Consider the following 21785-nt stretch of genomic DNA (forward strand, 5'->3'; position numbering starts at 1 on the left):
TCCCATTTGTTTATTTTTGCTTTTATGTCTTGCCTTTAAATGTGGTCAAATTTTGTTGTACAGTTAAACTACTTGGAATCAGTTGAGCTCTTTGGAAGAAGGCCTTTAAGCTTTGTTAGGGTGGATCCCAAACAGCCTTTAGTCTATGGCTAAATAAGATAATGTTTTCCTAAGGGCTCTATCCAGTGCTCCGTATATTACAGGTCTTTGTTCTCTGGATGATGGGAATATGAACACTTCCCAGCCCTAAGTATATAAACTTTTAAGGTTGTTCTGCTTACTTTTTTTGTAGTTTATTTTTCCAGTCTGGGATAGTTGATTCTTACATGATCAGATACAAATTTTCCAAACATGTAAGGGGAACCCTTCTTTAGATCTCTGAGCTCCCTTTCTGTTAGCTTCCTCTTTGGCACTCCAGCCTGAAAATTCTAAATGCCTGGCCTCTCTGTCAGCAGGATTTGGTTCCTGTACTCTGCATACTGACCTTAAACTGCTTCTAGGTAGTTAAGTTGGGCCAATTGTAGCTCTTACCTCATTTGTTTATCCTCCCATGTATTTCGTCAAGTTTTCTGAATGTTTATGGTGGTAGGTTAGATTTAGTTCTTCTTACTTCATTATAGTCAGAAGTGGAAACTGATAACAGTTTGTGTCCTTTTTCTTTTTTGTCTCATTGGGAATCACTTCAGTGAAAATTATGCATGTCATTTTACTCCTAAGTACTTCAAAATACATCTCCCCAAATTCAGATTATTTTCCTACTATATAACCACAGTGTTTTTGTACTGAAGAAAATTAACAAGAATTCTTTAATATCATGTAAGTCTAGTTGATTCTGATTTGTTCCAGATGTTTTTGTTCCCTTCTCAATTGGGTTTTTTCTCTTTTGCTTTTTCTGTTTTTGTTGGTTTGTTTTTTTTTTCATTGTTTTTGCTCTGCTACATTTTGCCATGTTTGTGGTTGTGAGACTCTTCTTTGTTCTGTTGTTTTTTCTATGATACAGTGTGGGTAAGTTCTTTTTTGTTTGTCTCTGAGATCAGTGTATTTTTTTCCTTTAAGTCATAGTGTGAGGGGCTCGTTATTTTCTGTTTTACCTACTTTTCTGCAAATCAGGACTCATGATCACACACAATCTTTCTGAGAATTCCAGGGTCCTGTTCTCTTGAAATTTTTCAGAATCTTTATAATCGAGATAAAACATAATTTCACAGCAGTTAATTGGGAAAGTTAAAAATGCTACCCAGGTACATACAATTCTGATTTGCAGAAAAATAGGTAAAACAGAAGAGAGAATTTTTTTAAAAAGTGAATTTTGCAGCTGGGGTTAGCATTAGGAGTTCAGTGTGCTGTGCTTTTCCACTTTCTCATTAGAGTATTCTGTTGACTTCCTTGGCTGCTTGTTTGAAAGATTATACCATTAGGTTATATACCCTGTGTTGTATTAGTTCACTGACTCTCTTGATAATAAGAAAAAAACCAGCAAACCCTCTGATTTGTAGCATTTCTAATTTCAGTAGTTTAAGTACTCCACCCATGGCTGATTTTGAGCCACCAACATGTCATTGAACACAGAGTTGCGAAAAGAATTGAGCCTGTATCAGTTGGCTCTAACACACACTTGATTATATCCTTTTCTTATTTGGTTTTAGTTCTTGAGGATTTTTTCTTAGTGTGGGAGGGCTGCTTTTTATATATATATATATAATTTTTTTTTCCTCATGGTTTCCCCATTATTTCATTAAGTATCAGAAGGAAAAATAAGATAATACAGTTTCATTTAATACATTCCTTTGTTAACTATGCCTAAATACTATTAGTTCCCCAACCAGAGATTGAACACAGGCCCTGGCAGTGAAAGCTTCGGAGTCCTAACCCCTGGACTGCCAGGGAATTCCCTCATTTAATACATTGTGTTCAATAATTTTTAAAGTAATACATTGTGTTCAATAATTTTTAAAGTATTACCATGATCATATCATAAATACTGATAGTTAGGCATAGTTAACAAAGGAACATAGGTCTGATAATGAACTGGACTTGTTAATTGTATGTACCTGGGTAGCATTTTTAACTTCCCCAATTAAATGCTGTGAAATCATGTTTTATCTCAGTTATAAAGATTCTGAAAATCATTACTCAGGTCCTTTTCAAGTGCAAGTAAACATTATGTTGCTTTATAAAATTCCTTTGTGTGTGGGAGAGAGAAAAGATGGCTTTCTTTAATGTCTCCCTGAAGTGTTCTGTCCATGCAAATAATTGAGCCTTTATGACACATGCCTCCCCAGAACAGCCACAGTTACTGTTTTAAGTTATTAAAAGTGGCAAAATACTTTATCTGCAAAAGTCAACTTTTTGGTGCTGAGAAAGGAGTGAAAGAAGTAACTTTGCAAAGCTAAGATTGTACTGTGACTATTCAGTTCACTTAAAGAAATATAACTTAGTAATCCTACTTTGATTTTTTGAAAAATATAATTTATTTATTTTTGGTTGCACTGGGTCTTCTTGCTGTACATGGGCTTTTCTCTGGTTGTGGTGAGCAGGTGCTACTCTTAGTTGTGGTACACAGGCTTCTCGTTGCAGTGGCTTTTCTTGTGGTTGTGGCATATGGGCTTAGTTACTCGGTGGCATGTGGAATCATCCTGGACCAGAGATTGAACCTCTGTCCCCTGCACTGGCAGGCAGATTCTTATCTACTGTACACCAGGGATGTTCCCCTACTTTGATTTTTAAAATGGAAGAAACTACCCTAAAGTTCTCTTAGTACAACTTCCCCATTCTTGATTTTTTTCTTGATGTTTTCTCTTGTGTGGGGTGTTTTTAAAGATCCATGTATAAATGTAAAGATATTTTTAAGGAATGTGGAACATATATTGGTACAATGTATGATTCTGTTATTTAGTCCTGATTTTTAAAAGTTCCATACCAGGAGGCTTATTTTCTCTTATACCTTGGCTTCATTATATTTTCTTTGCTAGTTGTAAGGTAGCTTTGAATTCTAGTTTTGGACTACATTTCTGTCACCTCTCTTGAGAACAGTGCATTCTAAAGTATGGTGAAGTGACTCAGTAGTTTAACCTGAGTGGTTTTTTCATGCTACCTTTTCTGCCAAGCAGTTTACTTGCATTTAAGTTATTCACTGTTGTCTTTATTTTACAGATTAAAACAAAACAAAAACACCCCCTGAGGTTTAAAAAAGTTAAATAGTTGCCAGATTATGTAGTCATGGTGAGGAAATGTCAGAATTCAAACCTAGTTATATCTTTATTCCTGAATCTGTGACCTCAATTTGTGTAAATAGGTCTCAAAGACAAATGTGAAAGGAGGAGGAAATGGAAGGGGAGGAGAGGGAAGAGATGGTGATAACTGTGAATAATTTATTGAGCCTTTACTGTATGGTAGGCACTTTGCTAATTGCCACACATGGCTTAAATCATTTACTCATTGTAACAGCCTTAAAAGAAAGGTATTCTACTTCTCTCTATTTTAAGGATGGGAAAATGAAGCTGAGTTTTCCATTTGATCAGGAAAACAAGCTAATAAATGAAAGTAATGGGATTCAAACCCAGATAATTTTTTTATCCTAACAAAATATTATGTACCATAAAATTTATGATCTTAAGCATTTCTAGGGTACAGTTCAGTAGTATTAAGGATACTTACCTTATTATGCCGTCTCCAGAACTTAAACCCAGATGATTTAAGAGCTTGTATCTTTAACCATGTAGTGACTGGCAGCTGATGGTATAAGCAGAAAATTTAATGATGAAACATTTAGGCTTTATGCAATGTGTTAGGTGAGAAACAATGGTTTTTATTTTATTTTATTATTTTTTTTTTCGTTTCTTTATGTTTATTATTAATACATAGCAATGTGCTTGATTTCTTTGTGTTACTCTTATATTTTGCAAATTGCTAAACTCATTTGTTAGTTCTAGGAGTTTTTTGTAGATTCCTTGAGATTCTCCATCTATACAATCAAGTCATCTACAAATAGGGATAGTTTTATTTCTTCCTTTCCAATCTGCATGCTTTTTATTTCTTCTTTCAGCCTTACTGCAGCTGTTACAGCTGCTGATGTGCTGCTGAACAAGGTGGTGAGAATAGACATTTTGCCTTGTTCCTGATTCTAGAAGGAAATCTTTCAATCTTTTACCATGGTTAAATTTAAATTTTCAGTTTTACTAAAGTGCTGTTACAGGAAGTTTCTTGAGAGATGAGGAGAGGGATGTATCCACATCTCACACACATGTCATATTTCCCAAGCTATGCGGTCACCAGGCTCTGCACTTTTAGTCTGACACACTCTCTGGTATGTTCCATTGGTTTCCTCTGAGTTCTTTTTTTTTTTTTTTTTTTAATAAATTTATTTATTTTAGTTGGGGGCTAATTACTTTACAATATTGTAATAGTTTTTGCCATACATTGACATGAATCAGCCATGGGTTTACATGTGTTCCCCTTCCTGGACCCCCCACCCCCCTCCCTCCCCATCCCATCCCTCTGGGTCATCCCATTGCCCCGGCCCTGAGCCCTTGTCTCATGCATCGAACATGGAATGGTGTTCTGTTTCACATATGATAATATACATGAAACAATGGTTTTTAAGACACTGGTCACCAGGTGGTGAGTGACATGATCCCCAAGAGAGGGGAAACAAATGAAGTGAGAACTTTGATTGTTCCAGCTTTCTGCTTGAAATGAATTTCCATCTATAAGAGGGAACCTAGGTGGAGACCAGCAAACTCAGAGTTGTAGAGATGGAATTGGACCAAAGCAGCTAGTTTGCAGACAGAATATCACACTGAAGGGTGTGCATAGGGAGAGAATCCTTGAGATCTGCAGAGGGTTCCCCTGGAGTGTTTGGTAGAGTACTTTTGATCAGTGTACATATGTGGGGAAACTACCTGAGGCCGGGGAAAGAAACAGTGCCTCATGTTCACATAGTGCCGGAAATAGTGCTTGTTCATACCGGCCAAACTGGAAAAACTCATAATTTGTGGAGCATTGGATAGAGTACTCAAATATGTTTTGCCCCAGTAGTAGGGGGAAATTAGCCCTACACTGAACACTGCTGCAGACTCATGCAACAAATCATAAAGGGAAGATCTGAAAGGATCAAACTGTTTCCAAATACCTTTTAATTTGTCCTATAACAAAGCCTAAGAATATTTATAAGAATACAAAAAAATGTTCCAGCCACCACAAGGTGAAATTCACAGCATCTACCATCCATTCAGTGCAAGATTATGAGACATGCAATGAAGCGGGAAAACATATTCTCTAACGAAAAGAATAAGCAATCAATTGGAACCAGCCCATAACTGTCGTGGGCATTAAAATTAGCAGACAAGAACATAAAGAGAGTTATTATAACTGTATTTCATACATTTAAAAAGTTAAGTAGAGACATAAAAGATATAAAACAGATGCAAATCTAACTTGTACAGATGAAAACTAACAATGTTTTAGATGGAAAGCATATCGGATGGCATTAACAGATTAGACATTATAGAGAATATTATTGAACTGAAAGACAGCACTAGAAGCTGTTCAAAATGAAACAGAGAAGAATTTTTGATAAATATGAGAAGACCCATCAGTGGGCTCTGGAAAGAATTTGGTGACCTTAATATACTAATAATTTGATTCTTTGGGTAGGTGGTGCTGGGGAGAGAGAAAAAAATTTTGAAGAAATAGTAGTTGAAAAATTACAAACCCACAGATCCAAGAAGTTTGCTGAAACTAAAGCTTAGTAAATATGAAGAAACCAGAGCACATCATAATTAAATTGCTCAAAACCAATGTTAAAGAGGAACATCTTAAAAGTACTAGGGAGGGAAAAAACATTACCTACAGAGGGGCAATGGTAAGGATGACAGATTTCTTGTCAGAAGGAGTACAGGTGAAAAGATAGTGGAGCAACATTCAAAAAATACATTAAAAAAATACAAACCTGTCAGCCTGAAATTCTATGCCCAGTAAAAATATCTTTCAAAAATAAAGACGAAATAAAGACTTTGAGACATCCAATATCTGGAAAAACTCTTCACCAGCAGAAGAAATATTAGAGGGAGTTATCCAGGTAGAAGAAAAATGATACCAGATGAAAATATGGATTCATACCAAGGAATGAAGAACCCTGGAAATGAGAAGTAGAGATTTTTTTCTTGTTATTTAAATCTCTTTAAAAGATAATTGTCTCTTTAAACCAAACATTAGCAGTGTATTGTGGACTTCATCAGATATAAGTGAATAAAGTATGTGATGACATTAGGAGGAGAGGAATGAAAATATAATAATGTCAGGTTTTTATACCTGAAGTGCTATAATATCATTTGAAGGTAGACTAAGTTAAAGATGTTTACTTATAGGCCCTAAAGCAACCACTAAAATAACCAGAGAGTTTTGCTAATAAGCTAGTAAAGAAATAAAAAGAGAATCATAAAAAAATAATTAATCCTGAGAAAGGAGAAGGGAGTAAAGAACAGATGGGACAAACATAAATAGCAATATGATAGCCTTAAACTTAACCACATTAGTAACTACTTTAAATGTAAATGATCTAAACACCCTAATTAAAAGATTGGACAAAAAAGCAAGACCCAACTCTGTGCTGCCTACAGTGAACTTGCATTAAATACGTAGGGACTGCTGCTGCTGCTGCTAAGTCGCTTCAGTCGTGTCCGACTCTGTGCGACCCCATAGACGGCAGCCCACCAGGCTCCTCTGTCCCTGGGATTCTCCAGGCAAGAACACTGGAGTGGGCTGCCATTTCCTTCTCCAATGCATGAAAGTGAAAAGTGAAAGGGAAGTCGCTCAGTCGTGTCTGACTCTTAGCGACCCCATGGACTGTAGCCTACCAGGCTCCTCCGTCCATGGGATTTTCCAGGCAAGAGTACTGGAGTGGGGTGCCATCGCCTTCTCCGATACGTAGGGACAAATAGGCTAAAAAGAAAAGGATGGAAGAGAAAGAGACCATGCTAGTCAAAAAACAAAAAAAATGGAAGTGGTTTTATTAGTACCAGACAAAGTAGATTTTAGAACATAGACTATTACAAAGAATAAAGAAGATCATCTGAAAATGATAAAGGAGTGAATTCAAAAGGCACAAAATCATTAACATTTATGCACATAATAATAGAACTTCAAAAATCAATTAAGCAAAGAACTGCCAGGAGAAATAGAAAAAGCCATAACACAGACAGATTTCAGTGCCTTTCTGTTAGTATTAGAACAGGTAGGTAGAAAATCATGAAGGATATAGAAGACTAAACAACACTGTAAGCCAATTGACCTGGTTGTCGTTTATGTAACACTGTACTCAATATGTGCAGAGGTTGACATTTCTGGAATACTCATCCATTAACAGTAGAATATACATTCTTTTCAGCTGTGCATGAAACATTTGCAAGGATAGACCATATTCTTGGTCATAAAATAAATCTCAGTGTATTTAAAAGGATTGTCATACAAAGTATGTTCTCTGGGTATAGTAGAATTAAATTAGAGGTCAGTAACAGAAAGATAACTGAAAAATTCCTCATTTATTAACAGAATCTAAATAACAGGCTTCTAAATAGCATATGAATTGTAGAAGAAATTAAAAAGGAAATAAGAAAGTATATTGAAGAGAATGAAAATGGTAACACAGCATAACAGAATCTGTGGGATGCTGCTAAAGAGTATTAAGGGGACACTTAACAGCACCTGGATAGAAAAGAAAATACCTGAATACAGAAGTCTTAAATCATTGTTGTTCAGTTGCTCAGTCATGTCTGACTCTTTGAGACCCCATGGACTGTAGCATGCCAGGCTTCTCTGTACTTCACTCTCTCCTGGAGCTTGCTCAATCTCATGTCCATTGAGTTGGTGATGCCATCCAACCTTCTCGTCCGCTGTCATCCTCTTCTCCTCCTGCCTTCAGTCTTTCCCAGCATCAGGGTCTTTTCTCATGAGTCAGCTCTTCCCATCAGGTGGCCAAAGTATTGGAGCTTCAGCTTGAGAATCCGTCCTTCCAATGAATGAATATTCAGGACTGATTTCCTTTAAGATGGACTGGTTTGGCCTCTTTGCAGTCCAGTGGACTCTCAAGAGTCTTCTCTAACACTACAGTTCAAAAGCATCAATTCTTTGGCACTCAGCCTTCTTTATGGTCCAACTCTCACATCCATACATGACTACTGGAAAAACCATAGCATTGAGTAGACAGACCTTTGTTGGCATAGTAATGTCTCTGCTTTTTAATACGCTGTCCAGGTTTGTCGTAGCTTTTCTTTCAAGGAGTAAGCATCTTTAAATTTCATGGCTGCAGTCACCATCTGCAGTGATTTTGGAGCCCAAGAAAATAAAGTCTGTCACTGTTTCCATTTTTTCCCCATCTATTTGCCTTGAAGTGATGGGACCAGATGCCATGATCTTTTTTGAATGTTAAGTTTTAAGCCAGCTTTTTCACTTTCACTTTCATCAAGAGGCTCTTTAGTTCTCTTTGCTTTCTGCCATAAGGGTGGTGTCATCTGCATATCTGAGGTTATTGATGTTTCTCTCTGCAATCTTGATTCCATCTTGTGCTTCATCCAGCCTGGCATTTCACATGACGTTCACTGAATATAAGTTAAATAAGCAGGGTGACAGTATAGAGTCTTGACGTACTCCTTTCCGAACTTGGAACCAGTCTGTTGTTCCATGTCCAGTTCTAACTGTTGTTACTTCTTGACCTGCATACAGGTTTCTCAGGAGGCAGATCAGGTGGTGTGGTATTCCCATGTCTTGAAGAATTTTCCACAGTGTTGTGATCCACACAGTCAAAGGCTTTAGCATAGTCAGTGAAGCAGAAGTAGATGTTTTTCTGGAATTCTTTTGCATTTTCAATGATCCATCGGATGTTGGCAATTTGATCTCTGGTTCCTCGGCCTTTTCTAAATCCAGCTTGAACATCTGGAAGTTCTCAGTTCACATACTATTGAAGCCTAGCTTGAAGAATTTTGAGCATTGCTTTGCTAGTGTGTGAGATGAGTGCAGCTGTGAAGTAGTTTGAACATTCTTTGGCATTGCCTTTCTTTGGGATTGGAATGAAAACTTTAATCAATGGTCTTCACTAAAAAAAGAAGAGTGATTCAACTCAAAGTAAGTGGAAGGAAAGAAATAGAGATCAAATTGAAAATTAAGAAAAAGAAAGAGGAAAATAATGAAGGAAAATAAAAGGAAATAAAAGGTGGTTCTTGAGAAGATCAGTCAAATCAATAAATCTCTAGCTATCTTGATTAGGACCCAAAGAGAGAAGATACAGATTACTGATATCTGGAATGAGGGAGGTAACATTACTATAGATTCCGAAGATATTAAAAAACATAATGAGGGAATATTATGAACAGCTTTATTTCCATAACTTCAAAAACTTAGGTGAAATGGACAAATTCTTACCAAAGGTCACTCAAGAAATAGATAACCAGAATAGCTGTTTATGTATCAAGTTTATGTCGTTAATAACTTTTCACAAAGAAAACTCCAGGCTAAGATGGCTTCACTGGTGAATTCTATCAAACATTTAAGGAGGAAATAATACCAGTTCCACATAAATTTGTCCAGAAAATTGAAGAAGAGGTAATACTTTCAAAATGTTTTTTTATATTGAGACCAAAACTTGCCAGACAGTCCAAGAAAACTACAGACTAGTGTCTCTCGTGAACATACATAATAAAAATTCTAAACAAAATTATATCAAATCTAACAATATTATAAAACACAATATACTATAATCAAGTTGAATTTATTTTGGTAATACAAGGGTAGTTTAACATTAGAAAATCAACAAGTTTTAAAAAATTGAAGTATAGCTGATTTATAGTGTTTTGTTAATTTCAGCTGTACAGCATAGTGATTCAGTTATACATATATATATGCAGTCTTTTTTTAAAATTCTTTCCCATTATGTTTATCATAGGATATTGAATACAGTTCCTTATACTATACAGTAAGACCTTGTTTATCTCTTCAGTGTATAATGGTTTGCCTCTGCTAACCTCAAGCTCCCACTTAATCCATCCCTCCTCCTTCCCCACCCCTGGCAGCCTCAAGTCTGTTCTCTGTGTCTGTGAGTCTGTCCACATATAAGTGATATCATACGATATTTGTCTTTCTTTTTCTGACTTAACTTCACTTAGTATGATATTCTCTAGTTCTATCCATGTTGCTCTAAAAGGCGTTGTTTTGTTCTCTTTTATAGCTAAGTCAGATTCCATTTTATATATGTGCTGCTGCTGCTATCCTGAATTACAGTTTTGTACAGATATATGCCCAGGAGTAAGATTGCTGGGTCATATAGAAATTCTAGTTTTAGTTTTTTGAGGAATCTCCATACTATTCTCTGTATCTGCTATGTCAACTTAGGTTCCTACCAACAGTGTAGCAGAGTTCCCTCTTCTTTAGCATTTGTTATTTGTAGACCTTAAAATTTTTTTAATATATTATTTATTTTTGGTTTCACTTGGTATTCTTTACCTCATGTGGGTTTTCTCTAGTGGTGGGAAAGTGGGGGCTACCCTTTGTTGTGGTACCAGGGCTTCTCATTGCTATGACTTGTCTTGTTACAGAGCACAGGCTCTAGGACATGCAGGCTCAGTAGCTGTGCCTGGCTCAGGAGCCCTAGAACACAGGCTCAGTAGTTGTGTTACACAGGCTTAGTTGCTCTGCAGCATGTGAAGTCTTTCCAGACCAGGGATCAAAGTTGTGTCCCCTGCACTGGCAGGCGGATTCTTTACCTGCTGAGCCATCAGGGAAGCCCCAGTAATTAGTGATGTTGAACATCTTTCCATGTGTCTGTTGGCCATCTGTATGTCTTCTTTGGAGAAATGTCTGTTTAGTTCTTCTGCCCATGAAAATAAGTCAGTTTGATTTTACATATTAATAAACTAAAAAGAAAAAAGACATACAATCATCTTTTTAAAAAATTATTTACTTATTTTTATTGCAATATAGTTGATTTACAATGTTGTGCTAGTTTCAGGTGTATGTCAAAGTGATTCATTTATTCATAAATATATGTATATATATTTCAAATTCTTTTCCCATATAGGTATAGTTCCTAGTGCTATAGAGTAGGTCTTTATTGATTATCTATTATAATCATCTTAACAGATGCAGACAGAGATCAACATCTCTTCCTGGTGGTTTTTATCAGTAAAGTATAAATAAAAGAGACCTTCCTCAGCTTGATTAAGGACATCCTAGACAAACCTATGGCTAAAATCAAAACTTGTGTGTGTGGTTAAGATTCCCATTATAGTAAGCTTTTAGGGACTTCCCTGGTGATCCAGGGTTAAGACTCTGCTTCCACTTGCAGGAAGCACGGCGTTGATCGCTGGTCAGGGAACTAAGATCCCATATGCCGTGATGTGACCACAAACAAAAACAAAAAATTAAAAAAATGTTTATGAAAATAAAGTATTAAGATTGGTGAAACAGTTGTTTAATACAGAATAATTGTGGAGTCATTTTAGAACTAGAATAAACCATAAGATGATATTAATTCAAACTGTTTATTTTTTGTAGGTCAGTATGGAAATCCTTTAAATAAATACATTAGACATTATGAAGCATTATCATATGATGTGGATTCATTACACCAAAAACACCAGCGTGCCAAAAGAGCAGTCTCACATGAGGACCAGTTTTTACGCCTAGATTTTCATGCTCATGGAAGGTAAGTAAATTTATTGCTGATTGTGTCTGAAGTTCCAGTGTATTCAATGTATGTTAAGAGAAGAAATTTATACCTTTAATTTTCCCTCTCTAATGGAAAGGTCCCCATTTGTAAGTTCAGCCTACACTGGAATTTGGTGTGTACATTAAAAATTATTTTCTTTTAAAACAGATTGCCCTTTTTATATTGTTAAGGAAACAGTCACATTTAAATGTTTTTAAGTTTATGAATCAGATCCTCAGTTGTATTATTAGAGTATGTGTCTTTAAAGAAGAGTCTGTGTTTGTGATTCCCAACTATTTTTTATGTGTTTTATGTCCTATATGTCTATTCTCTGGTGCCAACAGTGAAAGTAGCTGGTTGTAGGCCATTGAATGTCATTTAATTTTTCATTAACTCAATTTTATCAGCTCTAAAATGACAACTTGTAGATTTATATGTATTTTCTTATTTACTCTCTCAACATCCAAAGAAGGTAAATCTTTTATATCCAAGGAAACTTAAGACTTAGAGAAGTTAAATAACTGCTTTAAAGTTATATAACACAGGGACTTCCCTGGTGGTCCATTGGTTAAGATTCTGTTCCCAGTGTGGAGGGCACAGGTTTTATCCCTGATCCAGCAACTACAATCCTGTGTGCTGTACAGTGCAGCCAAAAAAAAAAATTAATAGCACAGATTTGACCCAGACGTGGCTGACTCAAAACCCTATATTTTTTTCTTTGTCTATTAGGAGTACTTAGATACAAAATATTTAAGTATTCTTTGTCAGACTTTCTGCTTTGCCTGCTGTAATGAATAAACCTATTCCTTTTGTATTTTCTACAGGTGTGACCCTGACTTATTATTCACCTCCTAGTAGGTTTCCCAGCTTCCATTTCATTTATCCTTAAAACTATTCTAAGTATTGCTGCAAGATGACTTTTCCTTAAATGCTTTCTTTTTCATGTCAACTCACTGCTCTAGAGTCTTTAATTAATGATTGTTAGCCAGATTTCTTAGCTTGGTTTTCAGGATTCTTTGTTCAGTTCACTTCAGTTTATTTCAGTTGCTCAGTTGTGTCTGACTCTTGATGACCCCATGGACCACAGCACACCAGGCTTTGCTGTCCATCACCAACTCCCGGAGTTTAACCAAACTCATGTCCATTGAGTCAGTGATGCCATCCAACCATCTCATCCTCTGTCGTCCCCTTCTCCTCCTGCCTTCAGTCTTTCCCAGCATCAGGGTCTTTTCCAATGAGTCAGCTCTTCGCATGAGGTGGCCGAAGTATTGGAGTTTCAGCTTCAACATCAGTCCTTCCAATGAACACTAAGGACTGATCTCCTTTAGGATGGACTGGTTGGATCTCCTTGCAGTCCAAGGGGCTGTCAAGAGTCTTCTCCAACACCACAGTTCAAAAGCATCAACTCTTCAGTGCTCAGCTTTCTTTACCTAGTCCAACTCTCACATCCATACGTGACTACTGGAAAAACCATAGCCTTGACTAGACGGACCTTTGTTGGCAAAGTAATGTCTCTGCTTTTTAATATGCTGTCTAGGTTGGTCATAATCATCCTTCCAAGGAGTAAGCGTCTTTTAATTTCATGGCTGCAGTCACCATCAGCAGTGATTTTGGAGCCCCAAAAAATAAACTCCGACACTGTTTCCACGTTTTCCCCATGTATTTGCCATGAAGTGATGGGACCGGATGCCATGGTCTTAGTTTTCGGAATGTTGAGCTTTAAGCCAACTTTTTCACTCTCCTCTTTCACTTTCATCCAGAGGCTCTTTAGTTCTTCTTCACTTTCTGCCATAAGGGTGGTGTCATCTGCCTATCTGAGGTTATTGATATTTCTCCTGGCAATCTTGATTCCAGCTTGTGTTTCTTCCAGACCAGCATTTCGCATGATGTACTCTGCATATAAGTTAAATAAGCAGGGTGACAATATACAGCCTTGACGTACTCCTTTTCCTGTTTGGAACCAGTCTGTTGTTCCATGTCCAGTTCTAACTGTTGCTTCCTGACCTGCATACAGGTTTCTCAAGAGACAGGTCAGGTGGTCTGGTATATCCATCTCTTTCAGAATTTTCCACAGTTTATTGTGATCCACACAGTCAAAGGCTTTGGCATAGTCAATAAAGCAGAAATAGATGTTTTTCTGGAACTGTCTTGCTTTTTTGATGATCCAGCGGATGTTGGCAATTTGATCTCTGGTTCCTCTGCCTTTTCTAAACCCAGCTTGAACATCTGGAAAAATTTTGAGCATTGTTTTACTATCGTGTGAGGTTGAGTGCAGTTGTGTGGTAGTTTGAGCATTCTTTGGCATTGCCTTTCTTTGGGATTGAAATGAAAACTGACCTTTTCCAGTCCTGTGGCCAGTGCTGAGTTTTCCATATTTGCTGGCACATTGAGTGCAGCACTTTCACAGCATCGTCATCTTTTAGGATTTGAAATAGCTCAACTGGAACTCCATCACCTCCTCTAGCTTTGTTCGTAGTGATGCTTCCTAAGGCCTGCTTGACTTTACATTCCAGGATGTCTGGTTCTCGGTGAGTGATCACACCATCGTGATTATCTGGGTCGTGAAGATCTTTTATGTACAGTTCTTCTGTGTATTCTTGCCACCTCTTCTCTTAGTATCTCCTGCTTGTATTAGGTCCATACCATTTCTGTCCTTTATTGAGCCCATCTTTGTATGAAATGTTCCCTTGGTATCTCTAATTTTCTTGAAGAGATCTCTGGCCTTTCCCATTCTGTTGTTTTCCTCTATTTCTTTGCACTGATCACTGAGGAAGGCTTTCTTATCTCTCCTTGCCATTCTTTGGAACTGTGCATTCAAATGGGTATATCTTGGTATATCTTTCCTTTTCTCCTTTGCTTTTCCCTTCTCTTCTTTTCCCAACTATTTGTAAGGCCTCCTCAGTCAGCCATTTTGGTTTTTTGCATTTCTTGTTCTTGGGGATGATCTTGATCCCTGTCTCCTATATAATGTCATGAACCTCCGTCCATAGTTCATCAGGCACTTTTCTATTAGATCTAGTCCCTTAAATCTATTTCTCACTTCCACTGTATAATTTTAAGGGATTTGATTTAGGTCATACCTGAACGGTCTTGTGGTTTTACCTACTTTCTTCAGTTTAAGTGTGATTTTGGAAATACGGAGTTCATGATCTGAGCCACAGTCAACTCCCAGTCTTGTTTTTACTGACTGTATAGAGCTTCTCCATCTTTGGCTGCAAAGGATATAATCAATCTGATTTCGGTGTTGGCCATCTGGTGATGTCCATGTGTAGAGTATTCTCTTGTGTTGTTGGAAGAGGGTATTTGCTATGACCAGTGCATTCTCTTGACAAAACTCTATTAGCCTTTGTCTTGCTTCATTCTGTACTCCAACGCCAAATTTGCCTGTTACTCCAGGTGTTTCTTGACTTCCTACTTTTGCTTTCCAGTCCCCTATAATGAAAAGGACATCTTTTTTGGATGTCGGTTCTAAAAGGTCTTGTAGGTCTTCAGAGAAGTGTTCAACTCCAGCTTCTTCAGCATTGCTGGTTGGGGCATAGACTTGGATTACTGTGATATTGAATGGTTTGCCTTGGAAAAGAACAGAGATCATTCTGTCGATTCGGAGATTGCATCCAAGTACTGCATTTCAAACTCTTTTGTTGACTATGATGGCTTCTCCATTTCTTCGAAGGGATTCTTGCCCACAGTAGTAGATATAATGGTCCTCTGAGTTAAATTCACCCATTCCAGTCCATTTTAGTTTGCTGATTCCTAAAATGTCGATGTTCACTCTTGCCGTCTCCTGTTTGACTGCTTCCAATTTGCCTTAATTCATGGACCTAACATTCCAGGTTCCTATGCAATATTGCTCTTTACAGTACCAGACCTTGCTTCTATCATCAGTCACATCTGGGTGTTGTTTTTGCTTTGACTCCGTCTCTTCATTCTTTCTGGAGTTATTTCTCCACTGATCTCTAGTAGCATATTGAGCACCTACCAACCTGGGGAGTTCATCTTTCAGTGTCCTATCTTTTTTCCTTTTCATACTGTCCGTGGGATTTCAAACGAAGAATACTTAAGTGGTTTACCATTCCCTTCTCCAGTTGACCACATTTTGTCAGAACTCACCACCAAGTCCCATCCGTCTTTGTAAATTAATTCAGAGATTCTTTGTAAATTAATTCAACTCAATTCTAAACTTATTTCATTCCACTTCCCAAAATCAAGTGTCTGTTTCATTCAGAATGAGCTTCTCATTGCTGAGTATTATGTATAGGTTTGTTCCCTGTGTTATTTATCTTAAATAAATTCTGATCATCTTACTGCAGAATTCAAATTCTGCTTCTTTGAAGCTTTATTTATACCTTACTCTAAACTTGTAAATTACTTATCTGTACCATTGGCATTTGATTCGATATTTCTTCCTTTTCATGTGTTTATTTCTTGTTTATTTTTCTGTAACTGTTTTCTTCCTCACAGGCAAGATACCTGCTATTATTTAGTGTGTCCACTATTTACCCTTTCAGATACTCAAAGATTTCAGTGGATGGAAAAATAAGATTATAGCAAATGCTGTGATACTTAAAGTATTTTGCAAATGGAAATAAATGGTTTACTTAATTTCCATATTACAAAGCATTGATCAGTATAAAAAAAAGCACTTTCAAGTTACATGTCTAATTTGAAGGAGAAAAAAGTTGATTTTAGGATCTGTGCTTCGAGATAAAAATTCTGATTATGGCAATTCATATAAGTTTTTATGACCCTTAACGTCAGAGAAAATTTTAATTACCCATTCTTATTGGTACCATGAAATAGTAAGCAGTCATTAATCCTTCTGTTTTTAGTGGCTATCTCAAAATAAATTTAATGCTTTATCGCAAATATGGTGTAACTGCTAAAAGGAAAAGTAGAGATTCTAGCTGCCTTTGGTTGGATATCACATTTCTATTACATTGCTAGATTTTTATTAACTCCATTACATATTTCATATTGGACATATGGCAAAACCAAATCTTAGATCCTTCTGTTTTTTTGAATGTGGGTTAGAATAACTGAGAGAGAGGGTGTAAGTACATGCTGTTATTTCGTTATTCTAATAGAAGCTGCAAGATGAACGTCAGTCATTGTATAAGAAGAAAATGTGATATGGTGCTTTACAGATAGAATGCTATTGATGTTCAAAGGAGGGAGAACTTCTGACTGAGGCACTCAGAAAGAACCTGGATCCAAGAAATCTCACTCTGTGTATAAGTGGTTATGTTAGGTACTTTTAACAGAAATCTGTTTAGTTAATTATATACATGAACTGCATTTTCTAGAATAGATTTGAATTCAGAAATTTTATTTTTTTGTCTCAATTATTATACTTGTATAGTCACGCTGTCTCAGAGTTTGTGCCCTAAAACATGGTTATTGTCACTACCTTCTAACGTACTTTAATTAAAAATGTGATGATCTGATAGTTTTATTTCTCTTTTTCCTTGAAATAGACCTGTAAAAATGACCTCGATAAGTATAATTACAGATTTTCTACTAAGTCTCTTCTCCTACCCCACCATATACAGAATGTTAGTTTGGGGTATAAGCACAGCTTCTTTGGCGTATGGGTATGTGAGTATGTGTACACATGTTTCAATATTTAAGTTATTCTTTGTTCTGTTTGTTTTTATGCCTAGGCACATGAACACACTTCTTTCAACCTGTCTTCCAAGTTTCCTAAAAAAGAAAGGGCGTACCTATGGGTAATTCATGTCAATGTATGGCAGAAACCAGTACAATATTGTAAAGTAATTAGCCTCCAATTAAAATAAATTAATTAAAAAATAAAAAGAAACTTGTTCAATGTCAAAAAAAAAAAAAAAGAAAGGGTGTACCGTATCCCAGGTTTACAAATACCAGTGAAGAAATGTCAAGGTTCTTTAAGCCTAAAGGCCATTTCTGACAATTTTATGAAAAAGCATTGCTCTTTTCTTCCCCCTTGCAGTTTTATTGAGATGTAATTGACATGGGGGCTTCTCTGGTGGCTGAGTGAGAATTTGCCTGCAGTGCAGGAGATGTGGGTTCGATCCCTGGGTCAGGAAGATCCCTTGGAGGAGGACACAGCAATCCATTCCAGGATTCTTGCCTGGAGAATCCCATGGACAGAGGGCTATGGTCCATAGTGTTGCAGAATTGGACATGACTGAAGTGACTGAGCACGCACACATGCACTGTATAAATTTAAGGTGTATAGCATAATAGTTTGACTCATATACATTATGAAATTTCATTTTTTTCTTGTGTGTGTGTGTGTGTATTTTTTTGTACTAGATAGAGAAAGGAGGATTGTGGTAATTTAGAGACTGATTGGTGTTCCCCTGTGACCTGATATGTGTTATCTAGAGATTTCTTTTGAGCCTTAGTTTGCTCGTTAGTAAAACCTTGACGTTTGGATGAGATAATGTTTAAGGTCTCTTCTACTTTAAAATTGTACAAAATATGTTAGTAACAGCCAAGTAACTAAAAAAAAAAAAAAAAAACCTCAAACACTATCTGCTGCTGCTAAGTTGCTTCAGTCTTGTCCGACTGTGTGCAACCCCATAGATGGCAGCCCACCAGTCTCCTCCATCCGTGGGATTCTCCAGGCAAGAACACTGGAGTGGGTTGCCATTTCCTTCTCCAGTGCATGAAAGTGAAAAGTGAAAGTGAAGTCACTCAGTCCTGTCCGACTCTGACACCATGGACTGCAGCCTACCAGGCTCCTCCATCCATGGGATTTTCCAGGCAAGAGTACTGGAGTGGGGTGCCATTGCCTTCTCTGCAAACACTATCTAGTCTGTAATAATTGCACTCATCTCACACGCTAGTAAAGTAATGCTCAAAATTCTCCAAGCCAGGCTTCAGCAATATGTGAACTGTGAACTTCTAGACGTTCAAGCTGGGTTTAGAAAAGGCAGAGGAACCAGAGATCAAATTGCCAACATCCGCTGGATCATCAAAAAAGCAAGTGAGTTCCAGAAAAACATCTATTTCTGCTTTATTGACTATGCCAAAGCCTTTGACTGTGTGGATCACAATAAACTGTGGAAAATTCTGAAAGAGATGGATATACCAGACCACCTGACCTGTCTCTTGAGAAACCTGTATGCAGGTCAGGAAGCAACAGTTAGAACTGGACATGGAACAACAGACTGGTTGCAAACAGGAAAAGGAGTACGTCAAGGCTGTATATTGTCACCTTGCCTATTTAACTTATATGCAGAGTACATCATGAGAAACGCTGGTCTGGAAGAAACACAAGCTGGAATCAAGATTGCCAGGAGAAATGTAAATAACCTCAGATAGGCAGATGACACCACCCTTATGGCAGAAAGTGAAGAAGAACTAAAGAGCCTCTGGATGAAGGTGAAGGAGGAGAGTCAAAAAGTTGGCTTAAAGCTTAACGTTCAGAAAACTAAGATCATGGCATCTGGTCCCATCACTTCGTGGGAAATAGATGGGGAAACAGTGGAAACAGTGTCAGACTTTAGTTTTTTGGGCTCCAGAATCACTGCTGATGGTGACTGCAGCCATGAAATTAAAAGACGCTTACTCCTTGGAAGGAAGGTTATGACCAACCTAGATAGCATATTTAAAAGCAGAGACATTACTTTGCCAACAAAAGTCCGTCTAGTCAAGGCTATGGTTTTTCCAGTGGTCATGTATGGATGTGAGAGTTGGACGGTGAAGAAAGCTGAGCGCCGCAGAATTGATGCTTTTGAACTGTGGTGTTGGAGAAGACTCTTGAGAGTCCCTTGGACTGCAAGGAGATCCAATCAATCCATCCTAAAAGAGATCAATCCTGGGTGTTCATTGGAAGGTCTGATGTTGAAGCTGAAACTCCAATACTTTGGGCACCTCATGCGAAGGGTTGACTCATTGGAAAAGACCCTAATGCTGGGTAGGATTGGGGGCGGGAGGAGAAGGGGACGACAGAGGATGAGATGGTTGGATGGCATCACCAAGTCGATGGACATGGGTTTGGGTAGACTCCGGGAGTTGGTGATGTACAGAGAGGCCTGGCGTGCTGCAATTCATGGGGTCGCAAGGAGTCGGACACAACTGAGCGACTGAACTGAACTGAACTTTATGTCAGGTACAGTGCCCTTTGGCATATACTTTATTTCACACCACTCTGTCTCAGCAATGGATTTTCTAGGATATCCTATTCTTTATGCTTACACAGATAGTAAAAGCCTAACAAATATATTTTTTAGAAACTCTGAAGGCTACACTGACTACTTGAGTTACTTACTAAAATGAGAATAGGAAGAGCTTAGTTATGTTCATGTAATTTTGTGTTGAAGAAGTTAAATTGAAAGCTGATGATTGCTCTGAACTTAGCTTCTTAGATAAGATTTTAACATGAAGCATTTTTATTTTACATGTTTTTAAGCACTAAGTAGGATTTATGTAAAAGAGAGGATGAAGTTTTTAAAAAAACTTAAACTGAGCTTCCTCCCTTTTTGAAAAAGGAATGGAAATAAGAGTGTAAAAGTGTTTTTCTGACTATTTTCAATTCTTTGGAAAGTTGATCTAAAACAGGCTTGTATCTGATAGCACATTGAATGTCAGAGTTTCTAGAGTTGATGATGCCTAGTAGGAAAGCCCATCCATGATTCTTCAATTACAATCCTCAGTTGTAAGTTATATTTCACACTAAAATTTTGCATTTGCAGTGTGGTCTTTTGTGAAATAAGCTCCCCAACTCGGACTAAATTCAGATTCATAGCCAACTTTGTTTTTTTTTTTCTGTTCTTTAAGTGAGTAAGCCCCCTCTAAGCTGTTGTGTTGTCTCTTAAAAATATAGCAAGGATTGTGTATGACTAATGTTTATCCTATTTCACTATACCTGAAAATCCTTTATATTAATATAACCGTGTTGAATAGATATGTTTGGTTTATTGGTAATATTATGCCTGTTTGGTTGTTTTATTAAGCATCAGTGAAATCTTGTAAGTGATATAATATTTTAAAACATTAAAGCATTAAATAGGTATAAAAAATCTTTGATAATCACGTATATACTTCCTATTTGAAGTAGCTTCTGGACACTGAGATTCCTCACTTGGTTGTATTATAACCTGTTCAAGGTTTTTTCTGCTTTTTTAGATGGACATATATTTCTGATACTTGTTTCTAGGGATAAACTTGAATTGTTGTGTGCATCTCTGAAATTTTCTTAAATCCTAGTCACTTTGTACTAGTGAGGTTCCAAAATAGTCTGTACTGGGAGAATAATGCTGAAACAACAAATCAAATATAAACACAAAGTCTAACATATCAGGAATGTTAAATCTTATTTTTTTTAAAATTTATGTATTTTAATTTGAGGCTAATTACTTTACAATATAGTAGTGGTTTTTGCCATACATTTACATCAGTCAGCCTTGGGTTTACATGTGTTCCTCATCCTAAACCCCCTTCCCCCCTCCCTCCCCATCCCATCCCTCTGGGTCATCCCAGGGCACCAGCCCTGAGGACCCTGTCTCATGCATCGAACCTGGTCTGGCGATCTGTTTCACATATGATAATATTCATGTTTCAATGCTATTCTCTCAGATCATCCCACCCTTGCCTTCTCCCACAGAGTCCAAAAGACTGTTCTTTACATCTGTGTCTCTTTCGCTGTCTCGCATATAGGGTTATCGTTACCATCTTTCTAAATTCCATATATATGTGTTAGTATACTGTATTGGTGTTTTTCTTTCTGGCTTAATTCACTCTTTATAATATGCTCCAGTTTCATCCACCTCATTAGAACTGATTCAAATATATTCTTTTTAATGGCTGAGTAATATTCCATTGTGTATATGTACCACAGCTTTCTTATCCATTCGTCTGCTGATGGACATCTAGGTTGCTTCCATGTCCTGGCTATTATAAACAGTGCTGTGATGAACATTGGGGTACACGTGTGTCTTTCAATTCTGGCTTCCTTGGTGTGTATGCCCAGCAGTGGGATTGCTGGGTCATATGGCAGTTCTATTTCCAGTTTTTTAAGGAATCTCCTCACTGTTCTCCATAGTGGCTGTCCTAGTTTGTAGTCCCACCAACAGTGTAAGAGGGTTCGCTTTTCTTCACA

General features: G+C 37.2%; 1 protein-coding gene across 2 annotated transcripts in view; it reads left to right on the forward strand.

Annotated features, from left to right (window-relative positions):
* Nucleotides 1-21785, forward strand: part of ADAM10 (ADAM metallopeptidase domain 10) — a 138422-nt gene that overhangs the window by 24878 nt on the left and 91759 nt on the right. For both annotated transcript variants that reach the window (XM_081510074.1, XM_081510072.1), the window contains one exon: nucleotides 11545-11695. Coding sequence is in view for 1 of the 2 variants with exons in the window: in XM_081510072.1 (XP_081366198.1) it covers nucleotides 11545-11695 (151 nt within the window). In the remaining variant the exon portion in view is untranslated. The remainder of the gene's footprint in view (nucleotides 1-11544; nucleotides 11696-21785) is intronic.

The sequence above is a fragment of the Giraffa tippelskirchi genome, chromosome 7 (assembly GCF_054371585.1).
Source record: "Giraffa tippelskirchi isolate mGirTip1 chromosome 7, T2T-mGirTip1v1.2.pri, whole genome shotgun sequence".
Taxonomy (NCBI): domain Eukaryota; kingdom Metazoa; phylum Chordata; class Mammalia; order Artiodactyla; family Giraffidae; genus Giraffa; species Giraffa tippelskirchi.